The sequence below is a fragment of the Protopterus annectens genome, chromosome 4.part1 (genome assembly GCF_019279795.1).
Source record: "Protopterus annectens isolate FY-2018-M chromosome 4.part1, PAN1.0, whole genome shotgun sequence".
In the NCBI taxonomy this organism is placed as follows: domain Eukaryota; kingdom Metazoa; phylum Chordata; order Ceratodontiformes; family Protopteridae; genus Protopterus; species Protopterus annectens.
The window spans coordinates 495905521-495930738 of NC_056734.1; the positions used below are offsets into that span (position 1 = coordinate 495905521).

General features: G+C 41.9%; 1 protein-coding gene across 4 annotated transcripts in view; it reads right to left on the reverse strand.

Annotated features, from left to right (window-relative positions):
- OPA1 (OPA1 mitochondrial dynamin like GTPase) overlaps positions 1-25218 on the reverse strand; it is a 2039562-nt gene that overhangs the window by 1264832 nt on the left and 749512 nt on the right. For all 4 annotated transcript variants that reach the window (XM_044070302.1, XM_044070304.1, XM_044070303.1 and 1 more), the window contains one exon: positions 887-973. In XM_044070302.1, coding sequence (XP_043926237.1) covers positions 887-973 — 87 coding nt within the window. The remainder of the gene's footprint in view (positions 1-886; positions 974-25218) is intronic.

The following is a 25218-nucleotide window of genomic DNA, read 5'->3' on the forward strand; positions in this document are numbered from 1 at the left end:
GGAGAAGAGAGGTGGAAATTATAAGCTGTTTCATTGTTTATGAGTGGGAGGGGAGAGGAGTGGCTGTGGAAAAGGTTAAACTAAAGGAAGTGATGAAGTAGAAAGGGTTAGTAAGAAGATTGTTATTGGATGTTTGGGAAAGGAAGGGGTGGGACAGGATGGTATAAAGGAAATTGTAATGGGGTAGGTGGGAATGGGGGTAGGGTAGAGGAGCAAAGTGATCATTCTAACAGCAGTGTTCCAGACATATTCTACCAGAAAGACGTCCCCAGAAAAATACAGTGTAAGCAGTAGGAACTAAATCTCTCAACTTATCTGGGAATCCTATGAACTGAAATGGAGATGGCTGCTGGGCATAAGGGAGTCTGGACTGGCCTGCTCAACTTGATTTCAGTGCAACCCTAATCAGCACAATTTGTTCAGAAAACAAAAGAATGACTATTACTTAGAAGTGCTTTCTCCCCCGAAAAAATAGTGTAAAATATTAAATCAGTTAATCAATTGCATTATTATTTTTACTTTTCTCACCATTTTTCTACTATTAAACTGCATTCTACAACTGCATTATGCTTCTATATTTTTTATTTATTTTGTGCTATCATAATATCTTACCACTACTTGTTATCTGTGTTTTACTGCATATTGTTAGAAAGCTTGATGTTAAATTTCAGTATTTAGTTTGTATCTCTACTCTTTTAAGTGATACATGGAAACAGTCACTTACTAACTTAAAAACAAATGTGACTCATGCACTCAGATCTAACAGTGCAGCTGCTGTAAACAAATAACAGTGCCTGAAATGTAGGCTATGATTTGCATCAATAAGATCAGTTCTAGTAACTGCAAATGCTACTTCAAATAAGCTCAAACACTATGTAACACTTACCCTGGGCAGGTGATCCTGAGTGTTATAGCTTGAGTCATAGTCAGAAAGGATATCCAAAACTTCAGAGTACATGTCAATCAAAGACTTCTAAAGCAAAGAAAAAGAAAAAACAGCTTATTAGCACAAATCACTTACTTAAAAGTAAAACAATTATATCATAACATATTCTATATATATTAAATCTTACCACAAACATAAATGATTTAGCACTTTAATACATAATCAGAATTTCAAGATAACAGCAGCTTTAGCAAAGCAGTGAACACAGTTTAAAATCTGGAAGCTTTTAGATGTACTGTGTTAAGCTAATGAATGACATGGAAGGAGGCTCACAACCTATTCGTAATGAAAACATATGTAATTAACAAGGTTATCATTTATGATTCCAGCTAAAATTAATTACTAAATAACACAGATACTGCAATAGCACCCTCCCATTTCTTGTGTAGTACATGGAATATTGCAACTACACCATGAATTTGGGGAAAAGATAACACTGTTAAGGTATAATTTTTTACTACAGTGCACAGCGTCCAGTGTCATCCACAGGAGATCAATGGTAACACAACAAGTTACAACAAATTCTAAAGCTGTTATAAATTAGGCAGATAAAAAAGTGTGATAAAGCAAAAAAAAAAAAAAAAAAAGGTGTGATAAAACAAAGTGTCTTAACACTTAATTTCTGGACATTCTATGTGCGGCAGTGCTATGTTGCTATGTGTTTTATGGCTTTCAAAACCTTAAAACACTTTTAGCTCCTAAACCTTTTCTCTATAACAGTGCTTCAAAACAGCTAAGGCCCAATATACTACAAAGAATTAATTCAGCTCACTCCAATCAAAGTTGTGTGTTCTTTTTGACATTCCTCTTTCAAACGCTTAACCTGTTTATGATTCGAGAATGATCTTCATCTTAACCTATTTACTACAAAGTGTTAAATCTGCACTTCTTATCATAAAGAATAGTTGTACTGTTTGGTAGTAACCATTCAGGTTGGGTACTCCCTGCCCTCCTTCCCTCCCTATTCTTTTGCCAGTGTCACTTTTTCACAGTTGACCCTATGATTCCCTCCTGCTCATAGGAAATTTCTTGTTCAGCATTTTAATTTGTCTAGTTCATTTCTCATTTGGACATTGGGGTGGGAGGTTGGCATAATGGTTAAGGTTTTTACCTTACAGAGACAAGGTACAGGGTTTGATTCTCACATGGGGTAATTGGCTAGGCTTAAAATGGCCCAGAAGGGTGGTTAGCCTAGTACTAATCTATGAACCTATGAACTTATGAACATACCAGATAACTTGCCTTATGTACACAGTAACTATGTTAAATGGCAATGTTAACACAAGTACCCTCTCTGCTCCAAGTCCAAATTCAGCATTTGTCATTTCTCCATATTCCTCCATAACTTCACTAAAACTACATCACGTGATTTCTTTACTGATGCTTCATATGAGCTTCTGAGTCATTTCGCCTTCTGTCTACTACTTGCTTCATTTGTCTTCAGTTCTGTCTTGATCTGTTATGAACAATCCTATCACTTTCATTTTCTCGTGGATGATTTTATATTCTGATATCTACCAAACTCTTACTAGCTTAAACAACTGCCAGTTTCTCTTTTCAGGTCACTCAATGTTAAAATGACATTGTCTACATACAGAGCTATTTTAAACTCTATATCCACCCAGTTATACCCCGCTCTTCCTGAATGGCATTATTCATTATTTTAGCTGCCAGTCTAAGTAAATTGCAAACAACAGTGGCATTTAAGCCTAGCCAATTACCCCATGTAACCTCTAGCTATCCTAGCCAATTACCCCATGTAACCTCTAGCTATCCTGGCCTCATCAATCTCCCTCCAACCATTATCTGTGTTGCAGCACCTTAATATAATGCATTCAATACCCTTATCAATCTATCAGGAAATTCACAGTGCTCCATGATTGCAAATAAGAAGTTATGTACCTACCATAACGTTCCATGTTAGTTGTCTTCTCTCGCCTTCTTTCTTGCTTGATGGTTTCGGAGCCGATCCCTCGGCTCCGACTCGGCACTTGCTAAGCTCGAGAGTCACTTTTACCAGCTCGAGGCAGCCCCATATCCCATGATGCAAGGCGGTAAGTACCCAGATCTCGTTTGTTGACAAAGGGCAATAGCACCAAGCATAAAATACTTCCCAAAGGAAGAAGAAACTTACAGATGGAAAAAGGACCAGGTCTGAATGGTCTTTAGCATAATAGTTTCTTATACAAGGTCTGTCCAGGCCAGGGGGAAGGAGGGAGGGTCGCAAGAAAGAAGGCGAGAAGACAACTAACATGGAACGTTATGGTAGGTACATAACTTCTTAATGTTAAGTTGTCAATCTCGCCTTCATTCTTGCTTGATGGGACCGCGTCCCTAGCACCTCTATCCTGGGTGGCTCAATGGAACAAACTCTTGAGGACTGTAGAGCCAAAACTGGCTCTGTCCCTGGAGGCCAAGTCCAATTTGTAATGGGAAACAAAAGTGTGAGGAGTGGCCCAAGTGGCCGCTGCACAAATAGTGTCCAAAGGAAGTCTAGCTTGAAAAGCTGTAGAAGTAGCTAAGCTCCTAGTTGAATGTGCTTTAGGTTTTGAGCACAGCTGTTTTCCCCTGAGCGATAAATTTCAGAGATGACCAAGAAAGCCATCTGGACAAAGTCACTTTAGAAACAGGAAGGCCTTTTTATTATCCGCATAGGAAACAAAAGTTGATCAGATTTTCTAAATTTTTTGTTCTGTCCAAATAATATCTAAGTTGACGATGGACATCAAGATAATGTAGCTTTGTTCAGCTCTATCTGAATAGTTAGGAAAAATACCGAGATCAATGGATTGATTCAAATTGTTCTTTGAAGCGACCTTAGGTAAAAAGGTTGGGTTAGTTCTCAAAGATACTCTGTCTTTGTGAAAAACCAAATAGGGCGGTCGAACCGAAAGAGCATGAAGTTCAGACACCCTCCTGGCAGATGTAATAGCCACTAGAAATAACGTTTTCCAAGAAAGATATTTCAGGGAACAAGAAACAGCTGGCTCGAAGGGGAAGAATCAAGGATGTCAGCACTAAATTTAGATCCCACTGAGGAGGAGGATTCCTGATTGGAGGTTTTAGTAGGAAAATTCCTTTCAAGAAGGCCCTGCAGAGCCTATGGGACATAATATTATGATCTGCTATCCCGACATGAAAATTGGAAATAGCAGCCAATTGAACTCTGACTGTGGAAGAAGAGGAGCCTGCATGAAAAATCTCTGCTAAGAAGTCCAGAACTGCCTGAAGAGGGGCAGTAAAGGATCAATATTTTGGGCCTTAGCCCAATAAGAGAAACGCTTCCATTTGCTTGTGTAAATCCTCCTGGTAGAGGATTTTAGTGAAGCTACTATGATGTCTCTAACTGGGTTAGAGATCAAAGGAAGCCTGGCTAAGGAAGGAAGTGGAGCAACCATGCTGTGAGGTTGAGAGAAGGGATTGACCGGTGCAGCTGACCGGATTGGTGAATCAGAAGATCTGGCACTGGGTCCAGATGCCACGGCTGCACCAAAAGGTGATGATGGAGGAACGGAAACCAAACTTGTCGAGGCCAGTAAGGGGCAATGAGAATCAATTTGGCTCTCAAAACGGTAGCTTTCTGGATCACCTGAGGGATCAGAGGAAATGGAGGGAAGGCATAAAGAAGTCCCTGGGGCCAATCCTGGGTCAGAGCGTCTCTGGGGGGATGACCTGATAGAGGGAAGAGGCTGAAGAAGTCTGGACATTTGCTGTTTTGGGGAGTAGCAAAAAGATCGCAACATGGACGACCCCATTCCAGAAAAATCTCTTCTGCTATAGATTGCTTGAGAGACCACTCGAGAGGCATGAGGATAGCTCTGCTCAATCTGTCCGCTATAATGTTGGTTTTCCCAGGGATATGCGTTGCTACCAGAAACCGATGAGAGGAGATCGCCCATTGCCAAATTCTGAGCTTCGACACAAGGGGTAGGACTTGGTTCCGCCCTGTTTGTTGATATACCAAACTACAGACATGTTGTCTGTGTGGACTGCAATTGTCCCTACGGGAAGAAAGTCGTTGAGGGCTTGCAACGTTAAAAGCACTGCTCTCATCTCCAGGACATTTATGTGCAGATGGTACTCGAACGGTTGCCACGTCCCATGAACCATCCTGCCCTGATAATGACCCCCACCCGATCAGGAGGCATCCGTGGTGACAGTGGCTATCGGGACGGAGGTACAAAGCACCTGCCTTGGTGAACCTGAGACGATGTGATCCACCAAGCAAGATGCTCTTTGCATGTCTGTGTCACCAGAATCTGGTGACGCATTGGAAGTTGCTGGTATGACCACTGTGTGAACAGCATCCACTGAAGAAGGCGCATGTAGAATCGAGCCAGGGGAAGAAGAGTAATGGCCGCAGCCATGAGACCTAATAACTTTAGAACCATTCTGGCCTGTATTTTCTTGCTGGCCAGAATGATCCTGACATGAGTCTGAATGTCTGAAACTCTTTGTTCTGTAAGGGTAGCTGACATCCGAACAGTGTTTAAGTTTGCGCCTATGAAGGTAATAGACTGGCAGGGCGATAAGGATGACTTTTCGAAGTTGATTGAGATGCCCAAATGAGAACAAAGGTCTATCGTGTAATCCCTGGCTTGTATAAGCTGATGCCTGGTGGTGGCTGACAGGAGCCAGTCGTCGAGATACGGAAACACCTGGAATCCTTGACGTCTCAGGTGAGCCGTGACCACTGCCATGCATTTGGTGAACACTCTGGGGGCTGTAGTGAGACCAAAGGGCAGGGCTCTGAACTGGAAATGACTGGACCCCAGCCGAAAGCGGAGAAATCTCCTGGAGCGCCTGTGAATTTTGATGTGATAGTACGCATCCTGAAGATCTATTGAGCACATCCAGTTGTCCTTCTGTAAGAAGGGCAGAATTGACTGAAGAGTGACCATTCAGAATCTTGTCTTCCTGACAGACTTGTTGAGTCTGCTGAGATCCAATATTGGTCTCCAGTCTCCCGTCTTTTTGGGGACCAAAAAGAACCTTGAGTAGATTCCAGGCTCTGAATGGTCTATTGTAACTGGCTGAATGGCTCTTTTTTGCAGTAGTTTTGCGATTTCTGACTCTGCAATCTCCCTTAGACCGGGTGGTACATCTGGAAGGGAACTTGAGGGGAAGGGACTTTCCTCGAAAGGAATTATGTAACCCTTGGATATGATCGACTGTACCCATTTGTCTTGAGTGAGGGAATGCCAGGCTTCTGGGTACAGTGATAATCTTCCCCCGACTGCCTCCAAGGAGGGACAGCCGGGCAACACCTCAGGGATGCTGAAAGGGCTTGTCAGAGAGGGGCTCTCTGTTTCCCTGGTTCTTCGGACCCCCTCTGCCTCTAGAGCGGCGTCTGTTATTGTTACCCCCTCTGCCTCTAGGGGTAAACTGACCACGTGAATCCGGCGTGACTCCTTGGGATTTAAGGAACCACATCTTCCCACCCTTCTGTCCTTTGGGATAAGGCCTAGAAGGGGTGGAAAAACGGACACCAACAGCAGAAAGAGTCTTGCCGTCCTGCTCGCACCTGGTCAAGGTTTCCTTCACCTGAGGGCCAAACAAAGCTGACCCGTCAAAGGGAGAATTTGTGAAGGACGCCTTAAAGGGATCCGCAAAATCACATAGCCGCATCCAGGCTTGGCGTCTAAGAGCCACACCTGTGCCTGCGGCTCTACTCGCTCCATCCGCAGCATAAGATATTAGCCGCATGGAGGAGTTTGCAATGGAATTGAGGGTTCCTAGCTGAGAAGCAATTTTTTCTTGAGCCCCTGCAGCTGTAGGATCCTGAACTATTTCTCCCAGCTCCTTCAGGATATCTCTTTGGAGTCTGGTGAAGTGACATAGGTAATTCAGCGAACGCATAGCAAAGGTCGCTGAGGAAAACATCCGCCACCGTACCTATCCATGGTCCTAGAGTCCTTATTAGGAGGATGGACGGGCACGGAAGGATCTGCAAGTTCCTTTTGGTGGCCGCAGCCACCACCATGGCATCAGCGGGGACACCCTTAGTAAGGAATTGTTTGTCACTCGGGGCAGTGATAAATTTTGAAGGCCTCCTAGGGACTGGCTCTACAGAGTCAGGAGCTGCCCACGCCTGCAATGACCTGCATAAGGGGTCGAAGGCGGAGACACCCAGGAGGTGGAGGGCCGAGATCCAAACGCCTCTAGGTATACTGACTCATCCTCAGAGGGATTGTTGGTGGGCCAGTTTCCCTCTGTTTCAGAAGTTCTAGGATGTCTGAGAAGGAGACATCCTCAGAGGGGATCTAGGGATCCCTCTGACTCATCAAAGTCAGTATCCGAGTGACAGACTCGGGAGTCTACATGCTTCCTCTTACAAGTCCTCTTCCTAGGAGGATCTCCAAACATCAGGAGAATCCTCGGAAGAGGGGAAATTCCCAATGGGGAAACCTGAGGCGGAGGATCTCTGGGTCCTGTAGCAAGAGAAGTGGCAGAGATGTCAACAGGTACTATAGAGGGAGGAGCTACGGAACAGACTGCTGACTGATACCAGTGGCCAGTACACTCTTCATCACCTCGAATGCTCCTCCCAGGCAGGTCCGAGAGAACCCGCTCAAGAGCTAGGAACTCCAGGGACCACCGAAGGGAAGTCTCCGAGGCAGATGTCGGAGCCGAGCTCACCAAGGCCGAGGCTCCAAGGGGAAGAGCGGGTTCGACAAGGGTCCGATGCCACTCACCCTCGGAGGAGACCATGGAAGCCCGACCACCGAATCCCTCTAAGGAAGGTCTCAAGAGGAGATAAGAGTAGAGGCTGAAGGAACAGAAGGGGTATCCGTCCTCCAGCCGTAGCAGTAACCATTCGAAGACTCCAACTCCAAGCTCTGGGGTAGAGTTGAAGGAGGAACTGTAACGGGTGTGGACCCACAGTCGCCTGTTGAGACGGACTGTGTAACATTTGGGCCAGTACCTGTGACTTGAGTAATCTACTGACCACTCTCTCTAGGTCATGATCTGACAACCTGGATGACCTTGAAGATCGGCTCCGATGGCTCCGTTCCGATAGAAGAGGTGAAGCCGGAGCCGAAAGTATCGGCTCCAAGGAAGGAGACCTCGACCTCTTCCTGGAATGAGCCATCGGAGCCGATACAATAGATCCTGTCGGAGCCGACCTCGGAGCCGACAGGAAGCCTCGATGTATCGGCTCCAGCCGGAGCCGATACAGCCACCAAAGTAACGGTGTCGGAGCCGACACCGATGCCTGTGCCACATGGGTGTCGGAACCGATCGGAGCCGACATCGGCGGTCAATACAGATTCGGCACCGATAGCCATCGGTGCCTAAGGCTTTGTCAAGCCAGAATCGGCTCCAGCCGAGCCGATCTCGACTCAGCACGAAGTCGGAGCCGAGGCCGCAGGCTTAGATACAGAAGCCTGGGCCTTGGAAGATTTTGCTGATTTTGGTGGAGCCGACTTAGCCGGAGAGCCCTCCGCTTAAGAAGGCCCCTAAGAATCAGCTTATTCTCTCCTGCAGGACTCTCTGGCTGAAGGAGTGACAAATAGCACAGGAGTCCTGCAGGTGAAGAGGGCCCAGACAATACAGGCAAGAAGTGTGACCGTCTGTCAGAGACATCTTCTGACAGCACGAGTCACACTTCTTAAAACCTGAGACCCTCTCCTTTGACATGGTGCTGAAAAACACACACACACACACCAGTCAAAATTAACTTAAATAAATACCAAAAGGTATTCTATAAAACCAACACACACACCCTAACAGGGGGGGGATGGGATAGGGTAAAGATTGACTAACAAAAAATTAAAGGAGACAGGGAATTTCTGTCAGAAAAAGTACAAAATTAACTTAAAACTATCAATAAAAGGTTTTTACTAAAAAAGGGGCTTAAATATCACAAAAGTGAACAACTTACCAGGAGCTGGTAAAAAGAAGACCTCCTAAGCGAAGCGGCAAACGAGATCTGGGTACTTACCGCCTTGCATCATGGGATATGGGGCTGCCTCGAGCTGGTAAAAGTGACTCTCGAGCTTAGCAAGTGCCGAGTCGGAGCCGAGGGATCGGCTCCGAACCCATCAAGCAAGAATGAAGGCGAGATTGACAACTTAACATCATACATTTCCAGTCAACTCTGTCGAAGGCCTTTAATGCATCAAATACATAAAGTGCCATTTTCCTCTTTCTTATTTGAGCATAATGAATTTTCATTAGTGTACACAATATGTTATCATTTGTGTTCCTGCCCTCTATAAAAATTCCATTGCTCTGCATCTATTAACCCAAGGAAGATTGTCGTTGCTAGCCTGTTGGCTATTACTGCCATAAACACTTTATAATCACAATTCAATACAGTTAGTGGCCTATACGATGCTGCCTACACAGGATTTTTCCCCTTTTTTTTTATTACAACAGTTATCACTCGCCACTTTTCCCAACTTCCATACTTCTACTGGCAACGCATTGCTACCTGGTGTATTTTCTTTCTTTTGTTTTCCTATCACTTGCCCTATTTCTTCTTGTGTTATGGTGCCTGTAGCATCTCTTTTTAGCCTACATATTTTTTCTACAGCTTAAATTCTGTTCCAGTAACAAACTACTTGCACATACTTAACAGATGTTAGCTAGGACAGCAAGGTATACCTTAAAAATGGGATATCAACAGAAGGCTAGACTTCAGATTCAAAACAAGCATGCCTTCAGCTGTTATTTCACCAGATGTTAAGGCCTCTGTGTCACTTTATTTTATGGTAATGAAATATTCTGCAATTATTTCAGTTTCAGTATGAGTAGCTGATTTTATCATTTGCCGAATTCAATCAAGCTCTGCAAGCACATAAAGGATATATTTTTCAATATTTAAATAATGTTAATATATTACTTTAACATGCAAAAAAAAATCAAAGTTATGTACTTAACGTAACAGATCTAGATGAGCAGGGTCCATTGTCAAACAGCAAGGCTAAGACAGCTATGCATATGAAATTTATCCATTCTACTAAGTCTCTCAAGTGTAAGCACAATGCACATCTGTGACCTTCCTCTCCAGATCTACAGTATGCCAAAAAAAAAAAGAAACATAAGCCTCTAGACCAAGTCAGCAAAGAGAAGGGGAAAGAGGTTGGGCATGCTAATGAGGCTAGATCTGCTTCACCAGATCGATCATTAAGGTAAATACATCACTTGTGTACCTAGTATGAGGAGGTCCAACATTGGCAACAAGAAGACAAAGTCCCAACCTGATCGTTCTGGCCAATCTCCCTCATGAAAACATACGTTAGGGAATCCCTAAACTTAATTACATAGGACTCATAGTGTCCCAGAAAAGTATTCATTGAGTTCCTTGTAGTTGTTGTATAAATATAAGAAAGCACAGCAGAAAAAGGTTGGATAGGTAGTACATCCTGTAACAGAATGTACGCTAGCAACAAAAAGGCAAAAAGTATCTGTCCTTTTCACAGCAAAGATTTTTTAAACAATGAAACTTTATTACATAACAGCAGCATTACAATCTCATAACAGCAACATATAAAAAAGTAAGTTAACCACCCAGACAAAGAAAATGTTAAAAATAATTGTGGAGTGAACAGAAATATACAAACATTTAAACATTCACAATAACTAGAAATTTTTTGAGTAGGCTGAAGCAAACCTATGTGACAGTCCATTTCTCATCTGTTTTCTTTTTAAAGGCTGGTTCTGGCATGGATATCTCCTTACTAGCTAATTCCTCCATCAGAGTCTTTGGATTCGCAAATAAAGGTGGAGAGGATGTTTTCCATCTTTTCATTACACGCACGTTCTCAGCTAACAGCAAACTATTTAAAAGCCTTGAGCTGGCAGTCCTGGGGCAAAATTTGGTAACAATCATTCCCCAGTAAGAAATCTTGACATTGTCACCACTATCAAACCTAGCCAGGGAATCACTGATTTTTTGTAAAGTCTATTTGGACCCATCTGACACCAAGCAGTCCCAGAATGAGTTTAGCCTCCTAATTCCCCAGATAAAGCATGTCCAACAGGTAGCTACAGTACCAGAAAGATGCTTCTTAGTTTAGCCAGTGCATAACAATATTTAAACTGACACTGCCATTCAAAGAATCTAAACTTGCAAGATCTGGTTGCAAAGCTTATGGCCAAAAGAATATTAGTTAATTTTGTTTTATATCTGTAATCAGGCATTGCTCCCAATTATCTTACATTTTCCTGTATTGGGGTAATAAGGATCCTATAAACAAAGCCAATTACTCTTCTTTTACAATAGTCATTACTACTAATATCCAACAACCATATTACCACCATAGCATATCCTCCTTAATAAGTGCATAAACTTTCCTGATTACCAGTTTAGTTGCCAATTTTGTACAGAGACCTAGATAGTCATGGGAGAGGTCAGAGTCAGCATGGAAGTCTTCCCCAGCAACAGAATGCCCTTCAACAACTAACTGCTTCCAACAGTCTAAATTTGCATAGTGTTTAAACACCTATGTACACCACCTGTCCACATATCCCAGCATCGAGGGTGGTCTATGGGGAGCAACTTATCTATCCATTGTGTTGTTGAGGACACTGTAATCCCTTCTTTAACAGTTTTAATGAAGGTGGCCAGCATCGTAAGATATGCATGCAGATGGTTATCCTCCCTGAATTGCACCTACCCAAATTATTTTGATTGCCCTCCCAAGTACTGCATAGGCAGCTGGCACCAATCCTCATGCTTATCAAAACTGAAAAAATCTCCTGCAACCTTCAGTCTTGCAGTCAACATATATAACTCCAAGTATGGGAGCCCCAATTGACCACACTTGGGTGGGAGAGGAACAGGTGTTGCCAGCATATTCAGGGATGCTCTCCAGCCCATATGTAGTCCCCAAGACAAAATTTGACTCTGCCCCACAATAAAAGCAGGGTGGGCAGATGTAGTATCTGTGATACATGAAGTACTTGTTGGCTGACATATCAGAAAATAGCCCGGACTCTTTGTACCATGCCTGAACACAGGTAATTCCAACTCTGCATATACCTCTTTATTTTTTCCAAAATATTTCTATACATATGCTCCAGTAAAACTGCTAAGGATGGACCTGGAGTCCAAGGGAGCACAATTTTAACCACTTCAGTTTTAGCTAGATTAAACCAACAGGGAGCCAGACAATTCAGTTCCCTCAGCAGAAGTTGTAAGTCTTGATTTGGATTAGCAAGATAAACTATCAGGTCATCAGCATAAAGAGAGTTTACAAGGTATATCTTCATAATAGCAGCCTCCGATGGGAGACTGCCTAAGGTGAGTTACCAAAGGCTCTGAGTAAATATCAAAGAGTAATAGCAAACGTTGAGAGTCTTGCCCCTTCCCATGCTCTAAACATACTAGAGCCAAGAGAATGTTGTTTAGTTTGACTATAGCCATCAAACGCTTGTAAAGTCCCTGAAGTACATAGATCATTTCTGACATGAATCTCACGTGAGTAAGCAACTGCCATAAAGCCCCCGTCTAACTCTACTGAATGCTTTCTCAGTATCCAGGCTTGTGGGTCTCCACTACTTCAGGCTCTATCATTAAGACGGTCTTAAGCTGTCAAACATCATTCTTTCCTGCATAAAACCTGCTGGACTTAAATAAATTATTCTGGGGAGTATCACTGAGAGTCTCTCCACAAGAATCGCCATGAATAATTTATAATTATGATTTAAAATTGAAATTGGGTGAAAGGAGGAAGGCAAAGCTGGGTCTTTTCCCAATTCATGGATCAATAAAAGGGCCATTTCCTTCTAAGAGGGGGAGGGGACACAAAGTACAGTTGTGTACACTTACCGTAAATGTAGATGTTCGAGTGTATTCACTGTTGCAGTCATTAAACTTGGGTTATCTGCCTGCAGGTAGCCCTCAGTCGGCCCGAATACCAGAGACTCAGCATTTCTGCGTCGGATGCTGTCGCTCCAGGACTGATGTCAGGTCGTCAGGGGTATAAAAACAGACAACCAACACCATTCCATCAGTTTTTCTTGCCCCAAATGTCAGAAGCCCCCCAAATAGGGAGCTAAGTTATGCTGGGGAAAACACCACCAGTAAAAAGTAAATACCAATACCCTTGAAAGGGATGAGTAATAGCCATAGAGAGAGAGAGAGAGAAAAGTACAGTTGTGTACACTTACCATAAATGTAGATGTTCGAGTGTATTCACTGTTGCAGTCATTACATTTGGGTTATCTGTTTCCAGTAGTCCTCAGTCGGCCTGAATAACAAAGTCTTGGGTTCTGCGTCGGATACTGTCCCTTCTTCCATGACATCAGGGGTATAAAACACGCAGCTAATGCCATTACATCAGTTTTTCTTGCCCCAGATGTCAGGTGCCCCCCAATGGGAAGCAATTAAATCTATAATTACAAGGATATACCTCCAACAAAAAAGCAAATACACCAAAAAGCTTTTTGAGCATAGTAAGGGAGAGTATAGGTATAGCCAAAAGAAAAAAGGGGGCTGGTAAGAGGGTAACCAGGACTGCAACAGTGAATACACTCGAACATCTACATTTATGGTAAGTGTACACAACTGTACTATGTTCTTTGTGTTTCACTGTTGCAGTCATTACATTTGGGTAGATTCCCAAAGCTAAGGTTGGGAGGAGAAATTTAAATAGAATTAGGACCAGCTATAAGGCCCTGCAAGACTGCAGTGGCAAAGCCAGCTCTGGATTTAGAGAAAATGGGCAAATGATAATGCTTGATGAAAGTACGTACAGAACTCCAGGTATCAGCTTCTAGGATGTCCCTGGTAGGGATGCCCCTGAGAAAGGCTGTGGAGGTAGATGCAGCCCTGGTTGAATGGGGTCTGATGCCCTGTGGGATAGGTTTTCCATGGTGCTTATAGCAGAAATTAATGCAGTGGCTTATCCATTTTGAAATGGTTTGCTTTGAAATAGCTTTCCCCTCTGTCCCTGCAGCAAATGCCACCAGCAGTTGTTCAGATTTCCTTTGAGGTTTGGTCCTGTCCAAGTAAAATCTAAGTTGTCTGTGCACATCTAAGGTGTGCAGTATACGTTCTCCTTTGTTCCGTGGGTTAGGAAAGAAGGTAGGCAAATGAATGGACTGATTAAGAGCCACAGTGAATACCACCTTGAGCATGAAGGAGGGACTGGTTCTGAGGGACACCCTGTTCACATGAAAGATGATGAAAGGATCCACTGCCATAAGGGACTGTAATTCAGGTACCTTTCTTGCAGAGGTGATTGCTAAAAGGAAAGCTGTTTTCCAGGAAAGAAATTTTAAATCTGCAGTAGCAGCTGGCTCGAAAGGAGGAAGAGTGAGATTCTCCAAGACAAAGTTAAGGTCCCAGGCTGGAGTTGGAGCTCTCCTCTGTGGCCTTAAATTTTTGGCCCCTCTGAGGAACTGCTTGAGCAGTGGGTGAGAGAAGAGGGGAGGCTCTGTGCTGTAATGAGCTGAAATGGCTGAGTCATGAATTTTGATGGAGGAAAAGGACAAGCCCTTATGAAGCATCTCAGTCAAGTATTGTAGACTTTGATGTAAATTGGGCATTGCTGCGCTCATCCCTTGAGATTGATTCCAGGCACAAAATCTTTTCCATTTTGTAGCATAAGATTTTCTAGTACTAGGCTCCTTGCCTCTAAAATGATATCCATCACTGATTTACTGAGGGGTGGTAAATGTGAGATTAGGTAATTAGCCAGGCTGCTAGGTTCAGGGTTTGCAGCTGAGGGTGCAGAATCTGGTTCTCCTGCTGAGACAACAAGTAAGGAGTCTGAGGCAGGTGCCATGGGGCCAAGGGTGACGCACATAGCAAGAGGGGGTACCAGTGCTGGCGTGGCCAGTCTGGTGCAATTAAAATTGTCCTTGGCTTGTCCTGTTTGATCTTTAGTAGTACCTTGGAGAGCAGAGGCAGAGGGGGAAAGGCATAAACTGATTGTTTTTTCCAACTGAAGGATAGACCATCCACTTTCCAAGCTAGCTTGTGGGGAATCCTTGTGCAAAATTTGCCCAATTGATGGTTCTTGGGGGAGGCAAACAGGTATATTATCTGGGCTCCCCCACTTGCTTGTCAACATGTTGAAAATCCTTGGTTCCAGTTTCCACTCGTGTGGATCCATGAGTTTTCTGCTTAGTATGTCTGCCAGTGTATTTAGTTTTCCTGGCAGGAATTGAGCTTGTAGATTCACTTGGTATCTCAAGGCTATGTTCCACAATGCCTCAGCTAGTCTGCAGAGGGGGTAAGAATGTGTACCCCCCTGCTCGTTTATGTACCACATGACAGTGGTGTTGTCCATCTTTACCATTAGTTGTCCTGGAAGAATGTGGTCCTTGAAGGCTGTCAGAGCATTCTGTACAGCTAACATTTCCTTTTGATTTATGTGCAGGTGCATTTGACTTGGGTTACATTTGCCCTAAATGCACTTCCCTGCCAAGTGAGCCCTCCATGCATAGTCTGATGCATCTGTTGTTAAGGTTTGGGTGGCAGGGGGTAGTGTGAATGGTAGTGTCCTGTTTTGGTGGCAGACCTCTGTCCATCAAAGGAACTCTAGGCGTAGGCAAGGTATGACAGGAATCATTGCTTCTCGATCCTGTGAATGTTGACACCATAGGCTTTTGAGATACCATTGTAGTTTCCTCATATGCAGCCTTGCATATGGAATTAGAAGAATGCAAGAGTCCATGAACCCCAAGGCTTGCAGTATTTGCCTTGCAGATAGCTGGGTTTTTGTGGCCCCTTGTTTGAAGTAGGTTGTCAAAGGAATCCGTTTCTCTGGCGTGAGGAAAGTCATCTGAGAAGTTGTATTCAAGCTTGCTCCCCCAGTCCTAACAGCCACATAAATCTATATGGTTTCACTCAAATAATAAACACCCCACAAGAATCCACAAACCTAGTACTAAGGAAACTACTCTTGACTGGATCCTTATAAACAGTCACCCTGAAACTTATACTCCAGGAACTCTCCCAGGTGACATTAGTGACCATGCTCTAACCTACATAACAAAACAAAAGGCATACAGCCCTAATAATAACAATTTTTTAACCTACCGTTCTAAAAAACACTTCCAAACTGAGAGCTTTCAAAATGAGCTAAAGGCCTGTAACTGGTCACCTCTAAAGCAACTTACACTGGATGAAGCAGTTTCTTACTTTAATACTAAATTCCTACAAATCCTAAACTGCTATGCCCCCCCTCAACTCTTCCCGAGTTAGGACGAAAATAGCCCCATGGCTCACAAAACAAACCAGAGAAAAAATGCTCCTACGGAACAAAATATGGGCCAAATGGAGAGCCTCTAAGAGCTCTACAGACCACCTATACTTTAAACAGCTAAGAAATGCTACCAAAAGGACATTATCTTAGACAAGAAAAACTATTATTCCCACCTTCAACAATCACACTCAAAAAACCCTCAAAAGTTTTGGTCAGGCATTAATAAACTTCTCAAACCAGGACAGGCTAAAACTCCAACCCCATGCTCAATTCCCCATAATAGTCCTATGCAAATAGCCGATGCCTTTAACAATTACTTCACTTGAAGCTATTCAAACTCTAGCAAAAACACTATCGCCCATTACCCCCTGTCCTTTACAATATACAAACAGTTAATTTCCCTCCTTCCATATACAACCTGTGCCAACATCCTTTATCTGCAAACTCCTTCAAAAACTCAAACCTTGCACCCCTTCTGCTGACCGCTTGCCAGCAGAATACTTTTAAATAGCTGCCAAAGCCATAGCATATCACGTATCCATCCTTATAAACAGAACAATCACAGACAGTACCATCCCTTCCATATGGAAAGTTTCCCATATAATCCCCTTACATAAAGGAGGTAAATCCACTGATGTCTCCAACTTCCGACCAATTGCATTACTCTCTCCACTAGTTAAAATAATGGAAAAATGTATTCACCATCAACTACTTCAACACCTGCTCCACAATAATTTACTTGCTAACTGCCAGCACGGCTTTAGGCCCTTTCATAGCACTACTACTGCCCTGCTAATGTTTACTGACTGTATAAACAGGAATCGAAACAACAACTCTCTCTCTTCCACACTATTTATTGACCTATCAAAAGCCTTTGATATGGTCGACCATAACTTACTTATCAGTGTGCTAAAAGCCCAATCTCTTGACCCACAAGCAGTTCTTTGGTTTAAATCCTATCTAGAAAACAGACAACAAGCAGTGCTCTGGGACAATAATCTCTCCACACCCCTCCCCGTGAACATTGGAGTCCTTCAAGGCTCTATCCTAGGCCCTCTTCTTTTTTCCATTTTTATTAATGATCTCCATACTGTTTTTCCTCAAGCCACCTGTATACAATACGCTGATGACTCTAATCTGTACTGCTAAGTCATCAACCTCTCTCCAGACCCTTATTCAAACTGTATTCAATTCTGTTGAAAATTGGTTCACCCATCATTGCCTCCTCCTTAACCCCAAAAAAACAAAATTATTACTTTTTGCTCCCACCCATAAATCACCACAGATCCACTTCACAATTACCTCTAATAATGGAACTAGTATTTCCCCTGATACTACTGCACATCTCCTGGGCATAACCATTGATCATAACCTCAGCTATGATGACCATATCAACAATACTATAAAATCTGTCAATAAAAAATTAGGCACCCTGTATAGAATCAAACCCTTCCTCAAACCACTAGCTAGAAACACCATTGCCCAGACTCATCTCACTTCTACCCTATTCTATGCTTCTGCCATATATACCAATCTATCAAAGCACAATCTTACCAAGCTTGAAACTAGCTATAATAATATAGTCAGATTTGCCACTGTCTCCCCTTATAGAACCCACCACTGTCTCAACCTTAAACAACTCGGATGGTCAGAACTACAAAACCAACTACTATTTAATCAACTTGTGATCACACAAAAAATTCTTTATCACCCAAATAATACCCCTATCCTCTCTAACCTGATCTCCCCATATAAAAATCTTACAATTCTACGCTCAGCTAATAAGCTACTAATTTCCAGTATTAAATCTAATAACAAAGCTGGAGACTCACTCTTTACCAATGTTGTGGGCAGAATCTGGAACAAGCTTCCTAGAACACTCACTTCTCTCTCATCTACACCACTCTTCAAGAAACATCTCAAAGAACATCTAAAAATACAATGGCTTTGTCCCTGCTCCAAGCCTGAGTGAATCATACTTATCCTCTTATTTCTCTTCTTGCTATACCCCTTCCTCCTGGGCTATGGCCCCTCTGCAACATTAATCAATAGAAGCTAACCTTATACTAGTACTTGTGTTTTCCTGCCTTTTCTCTTTCTCCTTCTTTGACTTAATGAATGATAATTTTCAAATATTGTGTAAACTTGTACCTGATTGCATCTTAAACCTACGAAAGACTTTGTACTTGATTGTTTCTTAAACCTATCCAAAGACTCTGTTCACAAAAACAATTTTTATTTTTTTCCAACTATTTTTGCTCTGTAATGTATTTGAATCTAGTCAATTTTTTTAATTATTGTATTCCATAATTTACTTATGCTTGGAGTTTTTCTCCCCGGGCCTCTACTGAAAATGGACATGTATCCAGCTAGACTAGCCTGGTCAACAAATATAAAATAAATAAAAATAAAATAAATAAAAATAATGACTGCAACAGTGAAACACGAAGAATAACCAGGGGGCTGGAGGGAGGGAAACCTGGACTGCAACAGTGAATACACTCGAACATCTACATTTATGGTAAGTGTACACAACTGTACTATGTTCTTAGTGTTTCACTGTTGCAGTCATCACACTTGGGTGGATTCCCAAAGCTGAAGAAGGGTGGAGGTAGCCAAGAAGAGCTAGGGCTGACTAGAATGCCTTGCAGGACTGCTGTTGCAAAACCTGCCCTGGATATGGAAAAGATAGGCAGGTGGTAATGCTTGGTGAAGGTGTGTACAGAATTCCAGGTAGCAGCTTCCAGGATGTCCCTGGTAAGGACTCCCCTGAGAAATGCTGTAGAGGTAGAAGTTGCCCTAGTGGAATGTGGTCTGACCCCCTGGCTTCCCATGGTGCTTGCAGCAGAAATGGTGTAGTGTGCTATCCATTTGGAAACTGCTTGTTTTGAAATGGCCTTGCCCTCTGCCCCTGTTGCAAAGCTGACTAGTAACTGGTCAGATTTTCTTAAGAACTTTGTAATATCAAGGTAGAATCTGAGTTGTCTGTGCACGTCCAAGGAGTGCAGGATCCTTTCCCCTTCATTCTGAGGATTAGGGAAGAAAATGGCAAATGGATGGATTGGTTTAGAGCCACACTGGACACCACTTTAGGCATAAAGGAAGGGTTAGTCCTGAGGGAAACCCTGTCAGCATAGAAAATAATGAAGGGTTCCACAACCATAAGTGCTTGTAGCTCAGACACTCTTCTAGCTGAAGTGATCGCCAGAAGCAAGGCTGTTTTCCAAGAGCGGAATTTTAACTCTGCTGATGCAGCAGATTCAAAGGGGGGAAGTGTGAGCTTTTCCAGTACAAAGTTAAGGTCCCAAGCAGGGGTGGGTGCTCTCCTAGGCAGCCTTAAGTTGTTTGCCCCTCTCAGGAACTGTTTGATAAGAGGGTGCGAGAAGAGAGGTGGCTCCATGTTGTAATGAGCCGAAATGGCTGAGGCATGTACCTTAATGGAGGAGAAGGACAGGCCGCTGTAATCCAGGATTAGAGGCAAGGAGGGCAGAGTTGTGTCCTCTCCTTTAGATTGAATTCAGGAGCAGTACCTTTTCCACTTATCAGCAAAGGATTTTCTTGTACTGGGTCTTCTGACTTCAAGAATGATGTCCAGCATCTGTTTGCTTAGGGTTGCTCGGGGAGAATTCAAGGAATAAGCCAGGCTGCAAGATTTAGGGTTTGCAGTTGCGGATGCAAAATCATTCCTTCCTGCTGAGAGAGCAGGGTTGGGTTTTGTTGTAGGTGCCAGGGTGGCACTGGTGACAGGCTGCTCAGGAGTGGGTACCAATGCTGGCATGGCCAGTCCGGGGAAATCAGAACTGTCCTTGGTCTGTCCTGTCTTATCTTGAGTAATACTCTTGAGAGAAGGGGCAAAGGGGGAAAGGCACAGATTGAGAGATTTACCCACTGAAAAGAAAGGGCATCCACTTTCCAGGCCCTGTTGTGAGGGTTCCTGGTGCAGAATTTGCTGAGCTGGTGGTTGTAGGGGGAGGCAAAGAGATCCATCTCTGGGGTCCCCTATTTCTGAATCAGAAGGTTTAAGGTGCTGGGCTCCAATTGCCACTCATGTGGTTCTAGGAGATTTCTGCTTAAGTCATCTGTGAGTGAGTTTTGTTTGCCTGGCAGGAATTGAGATTGCAGATGGACTTGCATGTCCATGGCCGTGTTCCACAGGGCCATGGCTAACCTGCAGAGTGGGTAAGAGTGGGTTCCCCCTGCTTGTTGATGTACAACATAACTGTGGTGCTGTCTGTTTTTATAAGAAGTTGTCCTGGAAAGAGTAGGAATTTGAAAGCTGTCAGGGTGTTCTGCACAGCAAGCAACTCTTTTTGGTTGATGTGCAGATGAATTTGACTAGGATTCCAGTGGCCATGAATGCATTTGCCGTCCATGTGTGCTCCCCAGGCATAATCTGATGCGTCTGTGGTTAGGGTCTCGGTGGTGTGGGGTTGAGTAAAGAGCAGTCCCTTGTTATGGTTGCATGCTTCTGCCCACCAAAGGAACTCTGTCCTTAGACAGGGTATGACAGGAATGACTGTTTCCAGGTCCTAAGAATGTTGGCACCAAAGACTTTTTAAGTGCCACTTGAAGTTTCCTCATATGCAGTCTTGCATATGGAATTAGCAGTATACATGAGGCCATGAACCCTAGGGTCAAAAGTATTTTTCTTGCGGATAGCTAGGTTCTGGTGGCCATTTGTTTGAAGTAGGCTGCCAGACAGACTTGTTTTTCTGAAGTGAGGAATGCCATCTGGGATGTTGTGTCCAAGCTTGCTCCCAGGAATACAATCTTTTGACTGGGTACCAGTTTTGATTTCTTTTCAGTGATGGTGTACCGCAAGGAAGTGAGAAGATTTTTCACGAATGTCAGGAGCTGCAACAGCACTTCCTAACTGTCCACCTGAATCTGCCAGTCATCTAAGTACGGGTAAATTTGGATATTTAGATACAAAATCCAAAACCGGCTTCAGGTACACTAAGGTGCCCAAAAATACAGCAACAAAAATAAAATAAGGCACCAAAGTTACACACTGGAGGCTATCCACAGTAACTTTATTACAAGAGAGAACAATAGGTGAGCGCTTTCACAACTTAATGTTGCTTCATCAGACAGTGTTAGTACAGGTAATACTTGATTAAGTACTTAGGCAATCAGTGTGACCTCAAAAACTTAAAGCAATATTATCAAATAAATGCTGTTGACACAAAATCTCAACTAACAACATAATTAAGATAGACCTTAAAACCTATATCCATGTCTCTAATAAAGACATAAATATCCTTCATGACTGTTATAAATGGACTTATAAATAGTACAACATACATAAAATACATAACATCCTTCATGACTATTATAAATTGATTTATAAATAGTACAACATACATAAAATACATAACACATAAGACCTTAATAAAACATTAAAAACAAAACTTATAATTAATGTTTAAGACGCCTTGCCCTAAGGCATGGAACTAATGAGGTGCAGCCATTCAAGCCAGGATATCTATCTGCATTCAACTTAGTAATCCATTTTTGCTCTAATTCTTCTGTATGGTTTTCTATATCCCCACCTCTATTCGTCCTTAATATTTGTTGTAAAATCAAGAATTTAAAACAATGAGTGTTGTCTGTGTTCAAAATATGATTAGCTAGAGCATTTGATTGCTTCTGGTTCCGTATATCCCTTACATGTTCTAACATTCTGTCTTTAAAAATCCTATTCGTCTTGCCTACATAATAGGCATGATGTACATACTTGGCAAAAACAGAAATAAATGACATCAGCACTCTTACAGTCATAGTAATTCTTCGTATACAATTTAAAACATTTTATAGGATGGATGTACTCATTTTTAGTATAAATATATTGACAGGCTGCACAATTCCTGCAAGGAAAAGTACCTTGTCTATTAGAAAGATTATTTCTAAGGAGCTGATGTTCTTTATTACAGAGATGTTGTTTCAAGGACACATTATTCTTGAAACTAACGTTTGGAGTAGCACCAATCGTAGAAACGAGGCCTGGTATTTCCTGTAATAAATGCCAATTTTTCTTTATAATATCTGTATACTTACTTATATCACTTGCAAATCGAAAAACTACTCTGAACTTGTTCCTATCAATATCTGTATCATCAGATGTTCTTATATCAATTTCATAAGGACTCATATAGGGTTTACATCTTGTTGATCTAAGTTTCCATGCATCTGCTATCACATTCGTGATTTCTAAACTGGAGTAACCTCTTGTTAAAAATTCAGTTTGTAATTTATCCAAAGCAACTGCAGCCTCTTCATCACTGTTGTGCAAACGTAAAGTTCTATATACTTGTCCTTTAAGGACATTCCTAGGTATATGTCTCGGATGCATGCTTGACTTGTGGAGACAGGCATTAGTTCTTGTAGGTTTATAATAAATACTAGTTTTTAGCTGCTTCAAATCAGTTTTAGTAACACTCACATCCAAGAAATCAATGGATGTATCAGAAAAGGTAAAAGTAAATTTCAAAAAATCTGTAGTACTGTGCAAATAATCAACGAAATTACTAATATTTGAACCATGCCCTCTCCACAAAACAAAAATGTCATCCACGAAACGTACATACCAAAGGATATAGTCAAAATAAAGATTCAAGACCGATAAAATATATTGTTCTTCCCATCGTACCAATGATAGATTGGCGTAGCTATTTGCACACGAAGTGCCCATAGCTATGCCAATTGTTTGTAGAAACAATTGGTCTTGGAAGGTGACAACATTATTTTCAAGTATAATCTCTAGTAACGCACAAACCAGCAAAATCTTATTTGTAGTAAGCTTCTTATCTATGTTAAGGAATTCCCTTATTTTTTCAATTCCCCATGCATTTGGAATACTCGTAAAGAGAGATTCAATATCCATAGTAAGAAACATGAATTCTTCATCATAATTAATAGTTTCCATCCTGTCATACAGCCGCTGTAAAAACATTTTTGTATCTCTAAGAACTGTGTGACAACCACTTAAAAACTCATGTAAAATACCTTCTACATAAATAGATAAGGGCTCAGTACACCATCCTGCTCCTGATACGATAGGACGCATAGGAGGGACAGTGGAGTGTTTATGAATTTTGGGTAAACCATATATTCTTGGGATTAAAGGTTTCTGTACTGAAAAATAATTAAATAAGGGTTCATCAATTAATCCCGTAATCAGTAAATCAAACACTAGAAAGGACACTTTATCAATAATAGCAGTTACAGCTGTTTTTATCAGCGCTTGATAAATGCAAGTATCTAATAACAGGACATTCATCTGGCTAATATACAGATCTTTATCCATTAAGACAATTTTACCCCCTTTATCAGCTTGTTTTATAACAAGGGAATGCAAGCTCTGTAATTCATTTAGAGCTCTATATTCTTCTACACTAAGATTATAAAAAGTGCAACCATTCATATCAGGGGCATGTACTTCTTTGAAGGCATGTTCACAAATATCTAAAAATCTTTGTATACCTGGGGGAATAGGAGGTATATAGGTACTAGGTTTCTTATATATATTAATATTCGCATCATTACTCCTTGGAAATATACATTTTAAAGATAAACTTCTGCCAAGTAATTTCAAATATGTGATCATTTCTGTTAAATCTGCCTTTTTGGCAGGAATAAAGGATAAACCCTTATTGAGCAAATTGCTTTGTTCATTAGTCAAGATAAAGGAAGAAATGTTCACAATAAGATTTGTTACTATATCCTCCTTTTCTTCAAAGAATGTACAGTTCTGTCCATTTGATGTTCCCTTGTTATCTTCCCTGTAGTCGGGTTGCTTTTGACTCGAGCTCTGAATGGGAGAGCTGTTTTCAAGGTAAATTCTCCCACTTTCGGATTGTCTAAAAAAACGCTGGTGTCTTTAGCGTTAACTTGTATACTATCTATTGGAGTCTTACCTGTGTGTTACTAGCGTTCCTTCGCTCTTCATTCTTCTGATTTTTATCTGCACTCGATGTAGGTGTATCTCCATTCACTGCTGAGGCAAAAGATGCAAACCTAGGGGCAGAAATACTAGTAACAACGCATTCTTGATTAGTTTGTGTAGCTGATACTGCCATGCTTTCGCTCGAGCTGTTAGCGCGAAAACCGGAAATGGAAGGCCGTGTTCCAGTATTCAGTGTCCTACTAGTCTCTGCATTCGCAGTAATGGGATTCTGAGAGGTGGTTCTATTTATAGAGTCCCTCGGCCATGAGAAAACATTATTGTTCTTAAAATCGAGTTCATCTCTATTTAATTTGTTCAGTTTAATATTTTGAAGCTTCCTCTCATAAGCGCTGATATTTTCATGCAACTGGCCTATTTTATTCAGAGTAATGGCAGTAGAAAAAGTTTCAGATATCTTGTTTTCTAAGGCTACAATTTCTGTTTTTAGCTCAGTCTCAAGTGGTGAAAAAAACTCTATGAGAAGCTCCATATATTTGGAGCTAAATGATAAATTCAACTCTTGCCACTTGCGTAAAAGGTCAGGATATGTATTTCCATATGTAGGCATATTTAATATACGTAAGCCACGAGGAATTACTTTAGCTTCCAATGAAGCTTGCAAGTGTAGTCTTTGCCATTGTAGCCTTTTATATTTATATAGAAGGTTTTCCAGCCCTCTATATTGTACTTGAAATTCAAGCATCTGCTCCATGCCGGAAGCAATATCCATTACACTTGTCTGTACCTCAGTGTTTAATCATGGATTCACTGGAACATCCAAAAGTTTCAAGAATCAACGATGTTCATTCGATAGTTCTTGATTAATATCCATGTCCATATTATTTCTCAGATACAGTATGTCCTTAGCCGAATAAAAACAAGAAACAAAGATACAAAATCCAAAACTGGCTTCAGGTACACTAAGGTGCCCAAAAATACAACAACAAAAATAAAATAAGGCACCAAAGTTACACACTGGAGGCTATCCACAGTAACTTTATTACAAGAGAGAACAATAGGTGAGCGCTTTCACAACTTAATGTTGCTTCATCAGACAGTGTTAGTTCAGGTAATACTTGATTAAGTACTTAGGCAATCAGTGTGACCACAAAAACTTAAAGCAATATTATCAAATAAATGCTGTTGACACAAAATCTCAACTT